The sequence below is a fragment of the Salvelinus sp. IW2-2015 genome, unplaced genomic scaffold (assembly GCF_002910315.2).
Source record: "Salvelinus sp. IW2-2015 unplaced genomic scaffold, ASM291031v2 Un_scaffold2502, whole genome shotgun sequence".
Taxonomy (NCBI): domain Eukaryota; kingdom Metazoa; phylum Chordata; class Actinopteri; order Salmoniformes; family Salmonidae; genus Salvelinus; species Salvelinus sp. IW2-2015.
Genome location: NW_019943818.1, coordinates 161965 through 172191, shown reverse-complemented (window position 1 = coordinate 172191; position 10227 = coordinate 161965). Strand labels below are relative to the sequence as shown.

At 43.9% G+C, this 10227-nt stretch overlaps 1 protein-coding gene across 1 annotated transcript in view; it reads right to left on the bottom strand.

Moving 5' to 3' along the window:
* The window catches only part of pxk (PX domain containing serine/threonine kinase), a 48518-nt gene that overhangs the window by 20692 nt on the left and 17599 nt on the right, over positions 1–10227 (bottom strand). The window contains 3 exon segments of the mRNA XM_070440391.1: positions 1932–1987; positions 2155–2263; positions 2815–2931. Of these exon segments, the coding sequence (XP_070296492.1) occupies positions 1932–1987; positions 2155–2263; positions 2815–2931 (282 nt within the window).

The following is a 10227-nucleotide window of genomic DNA, read 5'->3' as shown; positions in this document are numbered from 1 at the left end:
GAGGTCAGTGGCTGTACAGTAACATGTTATACATGAGGTCAGAGGCTGTACAGTAACATGTTATACATGAGGTCAGAGGCTGTACAGTAACATGTTATACATGAGGTCAGAGGTCAGGCTCTGTATGGGTTTTGACTGACTGACGATCTGAACTTGAGCATCACAAGAAGACCCCGCCCATCCCTCCTGCTGATTGGGCAACGTCATGCTAATGTTGTGTTGTCAGAGTGAAGGACATGCTGTACATTAAAGAGGACTCGATGTATTTAGAAAGATGAGACGTTGAGGATAATAATAAATACAGCTTTGACGTCATACAAACAAGCTAAACACCCGTGAGTCCAAATGTGCACTTCACACATTTACCCTTTTATAAAATTCATGTAATTTACAGTGTCAACGTTTATGATCACTGTGTTTGATTGATATGATTCTTACAGAAGAAATATGAAAATCATAACCACGGTAGCAATTGAACGGGAACAATTTGGAGATTATGGGAACATGATTAGACTAAAGGTGAAGGGAACAGTTTGGAGATTATGGGAACATGATTAGACTAACGGTGAGGACACACCAGTTCACCTGACATTACACTGCATTTTACATTTACTGTACTTTTCGCCGCATTTGTTGATAACGAAATCTGAAAATACTCTGGGTACATTCAGTAACATAAGAAGCTATTTTGAGCTTTCCTAGATGTGCCGTTGAGGAACTAGGACAAGCACCCTTGTAGTTGTTTAGTTTGGAACACATCCCTGTATCCCAGCCATCACACAATTACTGTTGTTGTTTACGCAATCCAAAAACAGTCCGTCATAAATATCAATCTGGGTCAGGTGGGCGCCATTTAAAAGCTTGTTCTATTGCCAACACGACTAGCTAATACGATATTAGTGTTAGGCTTTCACAATTAAATTGAGGAGGCAGACTCAATGCCGCAGGAGTGTTTTTTTTTTTTTTTTAGAATATTAATTTAACTAATGTTCAAAGATTCATCCTCCAGAACCCATCAACGTTGAAGAATATACAGTACATCGGTCACAGGCTTCATTAGGAAATGTGTTGCTTTTTGGTTATTTTATTAGGATCCCCAGTAGCTGTTGTGAAAGCAGCAGCAGCTTCTCTTCCAGGGGTTGCACATGAAACATGATCTAATACAGAACGTTTTTAGACAAGAACAGCTCAAGGACAGAGCTACATCAATGTATTTAAAAAAAGGTACACGTAGCCTACATATTGATACAAACTATCTAGGTCAAATAGGGGTGAGGTGTTGCTTTATCAGTTAAAAAAAATAAATAACAGGTTTGCTGTTCATTTGAGCAATAATGGCTTTATAAAATACTGTACGCTTTCTTTATTCTGTATTTGGGGACTGTGAAAAGACCCCTGGTAGCATGTCTGATGGGGTAAGTGCGTGTGTCAGAGCTGTGTGTAAGTTGACTATGCTGATGTTGTACCCACAAGAACAATCCGGACATACCCCCAACCAAAAACCCTGGATGAACGGAGATATCCGTTATATTTATTTATTTTCACATCACCTGTCATGGTGCAGAAAGGAGTTACCACATGGAGAAGTAGCCTATGTAGCTAGCTAGTGCTGTTAGTTCATTGTTCTCACATCACTTGTCATGACGCTGCTCTCCTCACTCACTCAGCTAGCTACATAGGCTACTTCATATCCATATAGGCCATTTCCCAGGAGTGTGAAGGGTTCAGGTCAACCTGAGAGCAGGACCATGTTCAGATCAACCTGAGAGCAGGACCATGGTCAGATCAACCCGAGAGCAGGACCATGTTCCAGATCACCTGAGAGCAGGACCGTGGTCAGATCAACCTGAGAGTAGCACCATGGTCAGATCAACCTGAGAGCAGGACCGTGGTCAGATCAACCTGAGAGCAGGACCAATGGTCAGACTCACACCTGAGAGCGACCATGTCAGAATCAACCTGAGAGCAGGGGCCATGGTCAGATCACCTGAGAGCAGGACCATGGTCAGATCAACCTGAGAGCAGGACCATGGTCCGATCACCTGAGCGCAGGACCATGGTCAGTCAACCTGAGAGCAGGACCGTGGTCAGATCAACCTGAGAGGCAGGACCATGGTCAGATCAACCTGAGAGCAGGACCGTGGTCAGATCAACCTGAGAGCAGGACCGTGGTCAGATTAACCTGAGAGCAGGACATGGTCAGATCAACCTGAGAGCAGGACCGTGGTCGATCAACTGAGAGCAGGACGATGGTCAGATCAACCTGAGAGACAGACCATGGTCAGATCAAACCTGAGAGCAGGACCGTGGTCAGATCAACCTGAGAGCAGGACCATGGTCAGATCAACCTGAGAGCAGGACCTATGGTTTCAGATCAAACCTGAGAGCAGGACCAGTGTCAGATCAACCTGAAGCTAGGCACCATGGTCAGATCAACCTGAGAGCAGGGACGGAGGGCAGATCAACCTGAGAGCAGGACCATGGTCAGATCAACCTGAGAAGCAGGACCATGGTCAGATCAACCTGAGAGCAGGAACAGATGGTCAGGATCAACCTGAGAGCAGGACGCCCGTGGTCAGATCAACCTGAGAGCAGGACCGTGGTCAGATCAACCTGAGAGCAGGACCATGGTCATGTTCAGTAAGCACGAAACAGGGAGGTATTAGTTGAATTTGTCCAATAATAAACGCTTTTTTTTGTTTTGTTGTTGTGATGTGTCCTAATGAACACAACCCAGCCTTGATGATATGTTTACCTTACATACGAGATCCCTCAGAGTGCCTTTAACCTTACATACGAGATCCCTCAGAGTGCCTTTAACCTTACCTTACATATGAGATCCCGCAGAGTTCCTTTTTCGTTAAACATCCTGATGACCAGAGCTGACAACTCACTGGTGTTGGCAAACGTCACCGGGTAGATGTACGGATTCTGGAGAGGAAAAACAACATAACTCACTCAGCCATTCTGTCTGCCTCGGTTAAACAACATAACTCACTCAGCCATTCTGTCTGCCTCAGTTAGACAACATAACTCACTCAGCCATTCTGTCTGCCTCAGTTTGGAGAGAGTCTGCATCCCAAATGACTGACACCCTATATACAGTCCCAAATGGCACCCTATATAAATTATTGACACCCTTGATAAAGAGGAGCAAAAATAACTGATAAAATGAATAATTCAAATACTGAGCTATATTGTATGCTCCCCCCCAAAAAAAATTAGGAATATTATTTAATAAACTAAATCTCTGTCTCTGAGAAATGTTAAGTAATATTTTTTTCCTCTCAAAAAGACATTAAAATTGGCACCCCTAAAAATTCTTATAAATAAAGTAGTCGAAATTGTAGTATTTGGTCCCATATTCCAGGCACGCAATGACTATATCAAGCTTGTGATTCTAGAAACACGTTGAATGCATTTGCAGTTTCAGATTATCTTATGGAATGGTAATAAATGTAGTGTGTCATTTGTGTTTTTTGTAAATAAGAATAGAATTTCTTTCTAAAAACGTCTACGTTAAATGTGGATACTACCATGATTATGAATAATCCTGAATGAGTCGTGAATAATGACGAGTGAGAAAGTTAGTAGGGTCAAAGATCACGCTAACATCCCATGTTATTGGTAATGGTGAAACTGCAAATTTATCTAAACACGTTTCTAGAATCACCAGCGTGATGTAGTCGTTGCCGGCTAGGAATAAAATGGGACCAAATACTACCTTCTACTTTATTTATAAGAATCTTTAGCGATGCAAATCATTTGACACCTATTTTTAACAAAATAATATTACTTGAACAAAATCTCCTTCTCTGAGCAATTATATTAGTATAAAATAATACAATGACTCCATTTTCTGGGAGCATACAATATAGCTCAGAGTTTCAATTATAAATTTTATACAGTCATTTTGCTCATCTTAGCTCACGAGTGGCGCAACGGTCTAAGGCACTGTGCATCTCAGTGCAAGAGGCGTCACTACAGTCCCTGGTTCGAATCGAGTCTGTATCACATCTGGCCGTGGCTGGGAGTCCCATAGGGCGGCGCACAATTGGCCCAGCGTCGTCCGGGTTTGGCCGGGGTAGGACCGTCATTGTAAATAAGAATTTGTTCTTAACTGACTTGCCAAGTTAAAAAGTTCAATTTAAACATTGTAATTGTAAAAGTAATTAAAATCTTCATCAAGGGTGTCAATAATTTGGGACCCCACTGTATTGCAGTACATTTAACCAATAAGGTGCCATTGGGAACGAAGGCAGAAACTTGCACATTGAAGTATTAAACCCGAGTTAGCGTATTAATTGGCAATGACTCCTGTTAACTAGGAGAGCGTGAACGGAGGGGAAAATAGATGTTCAGCTGACTAAACTCATGCTTAGCGTGGATAAATGTAACTGTGTTCTGTTGTGCTACAGACAGAGACACCGTCCCACACGCCAACCTATTTTCAACATAGTGCACGACATAGGGCTCTGGCCAAAAGTAGGGCACTATATAGGGAATAGGGTTGCGTTAAGGACGCAGCCGGAGAGAGACGGAACACATTTTGTATCTGCACTGCGTTCAGCTCAGGCAGTCATGCCCTTTTCCCAACACTATTTCTCTTACGTTTACCCAAATGGCTCCCTATTCCCTATGTAGTGCACTACTTTTCACCAGGGCCCCATAGGTAATAGGGTGCTATTTGGGATGCTGCCTTAGGCTACCACCTATTGCTCCGGGAACTAGAGAGAGAGAGGGCTTGAGAAAGGGTACGGGAGGGGAAAAAGTCAGGAGTATGAGGGGGTCACGTTTCTACATGTAATGTGTATATAGAAGTACGAGAGGGGGAAAGTACATGATTTTCTTCTGGTCAGGTGGTTAGATAGAAATGTAATCTAGCCCACACCAACGGCAGTCCCATAGTCTGACCCCACACTAGGTATTAAAACGTGTAATGGGAATATTTAAGATTAATACATTCATATTTAATTAGGAGGAAGTAACCATGCATTTCACAGTGAATGTTATGGAATGTTGTAGGGGTTGATGCTCATATTTCACAGTGAATGTTATGGAATGTTGTAGGGGTTGATGCTCACTACATTTCACAGTGAATGTTATGGAATGTTGTAGGGGTTGATGGTCTACTACATTTCACAGTGAATGTTATGGAATGTTGTAGGGGTTGATGCTCACTACATTTCACAGTGAATGTTATGGAATGTTCTTATGCGTGTTGATAGTGGTTGACGGCAGAGTGGACACTTCATGGTATTGTATTATGCGTTTACAGAAAATGTTTGATTAGGATATAAAGGGCCTGCTGAGAGAAGTTAGACTTTTCTCTCTGTGACTACAAATGTATGATCTTACGCCCTACTCGGAGAGGGATACGTTTTGCTGGGGGAGCTCAGGTAATGTAATTATGCGCACGAGCACAAATCCTCACATCTGTAATTTTAGCCCCGTGTTAGTCCTTTTTACATGGCAGGAAGGTTATTATCCCAGCCATAAAAACATAATTTTTTTTCAGAATACTCCAAGGTCCTTTGATAATACTTCCCCCGTGTGAATCGTCATCCCTGGTGTTTTGAGGGATATTACAGAGTTTAACAGGTGCTGAGAGCCCAGTTTGGGTAAGAACATGGGAACAAATTGATGTTTAAAAACAAAGTGCTCTGCACCTAGCCTACAGATGAATGATCTGTTTTATCACATATCAACTTTCCTAGTGACGTATTTTTAAAAGACAAAGAAGTGGACAATATTGTGCCAATTAATTGATAACTTGCCAAATCCGTCAGGTAATTAAATGTCTGCAGGTTAAAAGTCCATGATTCTTATTAATATGCATTGTTATTTTGACTTTCTCTGAACTGAAGGTCATTAGGTCAATATCCCTAGACGTGTGAACTGAAGGTCATTAGGTCAATATTAGAATATCCCTAGACATGTGAACTGAAGGTCATTAGGTCAATATTAGAATATCCCTAGACATGTGAACTGAAGGTCATTAGGTCAATATTAGAATATCCCTAGACATGTGAACTGAAGGTCATTAGGTCAATATTAGAATATCCCTAGACGTGTGAACTGAAGGTCAGTAGGTCAATATCCCTAGACACGCCTAGAAGAGCTTCCCGACTTCCGTCATAACAGTGAATAATATTACAGGGGCAGTTTGGTTAAAACTGATCACGTCCGAATCATCCACTGGAAAAACGGATATGCTGTATTTAATATTTACATTACCGACGTGCTCTATTAACACTAGTCCCGTGTGAATAGAGTTATAGTCCCCCTAAACCTTTGACTTGCTGAAGAGCTGTGTTATTGTAGTCTGTACGGTTCCAATAGACTGTGCCTTGTTAAGGGCTCCTCCAAGATTCAGTGACCTTGTTGGCAGAACAGTTGTTCCTGAGTTTTGATCGACTTTATCAATGACTGTTCTCCTTTTTGTTTCACCTGGTAATTCCCTTATATTAATCTGATCACAATCATCTGATCATAGTTTGGTTGATTTTGTGATACCAGCCCAGTATTGTCCAAAACAACAGATAAAAGGCATATACAATTAAAACAGGTTTGTTTAGTAAATAGAGATACAACAACACTTAGTCCAAGGTAGTGTCAATAGACAATAGATGAATACAAATAAAAAAAGGGCACAACAGCCCGTACCGGCCAGGGTCGGCAACAGCCCGTACCGGCCAGGGTCGGCAACAGCCCGTACCGGCCAGGGTCGGCAACAGCCCGTACCGGCCAGGGTCGGCAACAGCCGCGTACCGCGAGGTCGGCAACAGCCGTACCGGCCGTTAACCAGTGAAAGGTACCCCTCCCTAGATATGTTGTGGTGAAACCAACGAGCACAAGCGATACCGCTCGCTAAAGGTGTTCTGGTTTAAACCCAGTGAAGAGGCCCAATCAAGCCCTAGGAGTAATGTCCGGCGCGGGATGTGAGTACGAAGACAAATGAGCCGCCCTCTCAGTATTAACCGTATGGCTTCTAGGTGTCGGTCAATGACAGCCGTTAAACGCCTCCGAGCGAAGAGCCCAGTCTGAGTGCTGTGGCTGTGTTAAAACAGTGAAGAGCCCCTCTAGATATGTGGTGGGTCCAACCAGCCCGTTAAACCACAGTGTTCGAAGCAGCGCTTCAGATATTGTGGTGGTTAAACAGTGAAGAGCCCCTCCTAGATATGTGGTGGTTAAACAGTGAAGAGCCCCCTCTTAGATGTCTGAGATCGAGCCCGCGTACCGGCTCAAACCAGGTCTGGTCAAAGCAAGCCCCCGCCTAACTGGTCAAGTGGCTTAAGACTCAGTGAAGAGCCCGTTCTAAACAGCCTATTGTGGAGTGTTAGCGCGTAACACACGAGGTTCCTGCTAGGGCAATACATGTCCGTGTGGCGTATCACAACAGGTCAAGGAGGACCCCCGCTAGTGTCGTATAGCAGCTCGCTGTCAAACAGTGAAAGCTCCGCTACTCAGATAGTATGTTGGTCTTGGTTAAACAGTGAAGAGCCCCTCTAGATATGTGGTGGTTAAACAGTTGAAGAGTCCCTCTAGATATGTGGTGGTTAAACAGTGAAGAGCCCTGCTAATATGTGGTGGTTAAAACAGTGAAGAGCCCTGATAGATATGTGGTGTTAAACAGTGAAAGCCCCTGCTAATATGTGGTGGTTAAACAGTGAGAGCCCTTCTAGATATGTGGTGCCGATTAAACAGTGAAGGAGCCGCCTCTAGATATGTTGTTGTTACAACAGTGAAGACCCTGCTAAGATATGTGGTGGTTAAACAGTAAAGCCCTGCTAATATGTGGTTTAAAACAGTTGAAGAGCCCCTCTAGATATGTGGTGCGTTAACAGTGAAGAGGCCCCTCTAGATATGTGGGCGTTAAACAGTGAAGAAGCCCCTCTAGATATCTGTGGTGGCGTTAAACAGTGAAGAGCCCTGTGTTAGATTATGTGGTGGTTAAGACAGTGAGAACCCTCTAGATATGTGGTTAAAACGAGTGAAGAAGGCCCCTTCTAGATATGCTGGGTTAAACAGTGAAGAGCCCCTCTAGATATGTGGGGTTATTAAACAGTGAAGAAGCCCTGCTAGATTGTGTGGATAAAACAGTGGAGGAGCCCCTCTGGATATGTGGTGGTTAAACAGTGAAGAGACCCCTCTTAGATAGTGTGGTGGTTAAACATGAAGAGCCTGGCTAGATATGTGGTGCGTTAAAACATGAAAGCCCTGCTAGATATGTGGTGGTAAAACATGAAATGCCCCTCTAGATATTGTGTGTTAAACAGTGAAGAGCCCCTCTGGATGTGGCTTGGTTAAACAGTGAAGCAGCCCCTCCTAGATATGTGTGGTTAAACAGTTGTTGAGCCCTGCTACATATGTGGTGGTTAAGACAGTGAAGAGCCCCTCTAATATGTGAGTGGTTAAACAGTTGAAGAGCCCCTCTAGATTATGTGGGGTTAAACAGTTGAAGAGCCCTTGCTAAGAGATGTGGCTGGTTAAACAGTTGCAAGATGGCCCTGCCTAATATGTGGTGGTAAACAGTGAGAGCCCTGCTATTATTATTGGTGGTTAACAGTGAAGAGCCCTGATAATATGGGTGGTTAAACAGTGAGAGCCCCTGCCTAGATATGGTGAGGGTTAAACAGTTGAAGAGCCCCTCTTAAGATATGTGGTGGTTAAACAGTGAAGAGCCCTGCTTAGATTATGTCGGTGTGGTTTAAACAGTGAAAGACCCTCTAGATATGTGGGGGGTTAACAGTGAAAGACCCCTCTAGATATCTGTGAGTGGTTAAACAGTTTGAAGAGCCCTGCTAGTAGTGGTGGTTCAACAGTGTTAGAGCCCCTCATAGATATGTCGTGGTTAAACAGTGTAGACCCCCTCTAGATATGTGGTGTTTAAACAGTAAGAGCCCTGTTAGATATGTGGTTGGTTAAACAGTGAAGAGCCCTCCTAGATATGTGAGGTTAAAACAGATGAAAGAAGCCCCTCTAGATATGTGGTGGTTAAACAGTGAAGAAGGCCCCTCTAGCATTGTGGTGTGTTAAGACAGTGAAGAGCCCTGCTGTTATATGTGGTGGTAAACAGTGAAGAGCCCTGCTAGATATGTGGTGGTTAAACAGTGAAATGCCCCCTCTAGATATTGTGGTTTAAACAGTGAAGAGCCCCTCTAGGTATGTGCTGGTTAAACAGTGAAGGCCCCTCTAGATATGGTTGGTCTAAACATTTGTTGAGCCCGGCTAGATATGTGGTGGTTTAAACAGTGAAGAGCCCCTCTAGATATTGGTGGTTAAACAGTAAGCAGCCCCTCTAGATACTGTGATGGTTAAACAGTAAAGAGCCCTGCTAGATAGTGGTGGTTAAACAGTGAAGAGCCCTGCTAGATATGTGTGGTTAAACAGTGAGAGCCCTGCTAGATATGTGGTGGTTTAAACAGTGAAGAAGCCCCTCTAAATCGTGGTGCGTTAAACCAGTGAAGAGTCCCTCTAATATGTGGTGGTTAAAAACAGTGAAGCAGCCCCTCTAATATGTGTGGTTAAACAGTGAAGAGCCCTGCTAGATATGATGGTGGCTTTTAAACAGTGAAGAAGGCCCCTGACTAGATATTGGTGTTAAACCGTGAAGAGCCCCCCTGCCTAGATATGTGGGTCGAGACAAAAGCCAGTGAAAGAGCCCCCCTCTAGATATGTGTGTCATTTGTTTAAACCCAGTGACACAGGACCCACGGCCTCTTCGGGCAACATGCCAAACAGTGAAAGCCCTGCCCTAAATGTACTAGCGTCGAGTCTTAAACCAAGATGACAGAGCCCCCCGCCTTACCCCGACCTAAGGAGTTCTGTGCAACATGGCGCTTTAACAGTTGATGCCGCTACCCTGCATCCCAAGTGATTACTGTGGTGGTAGCAAACACAAGTGAAAAGCCCCGTTCATACGGCGTAACCTGTGAAGTGGTCGGCAGAGCAAGCCTTACAGCAGTATGAGAGCCGCATCCCATAGATAGTCTGCGGCGTATAGCGAGCTTAAAACAGTGTTAGCCGCCTATGCTACATCAATGGACCAGCGGTCTCAGATAGCGGCCCGTATCGATCCACAGATGAAGAGTCCCCTCGTAGATATTGTGGTGGTTAAAACAGGTGGAACGAACCACGCCCCTAGTATATCTATGTAGGTTGCAGAAATTCCCGAAACTTCCCTTGACATACTATCTAACAACGTAGACAAAGATCTCTCATCTT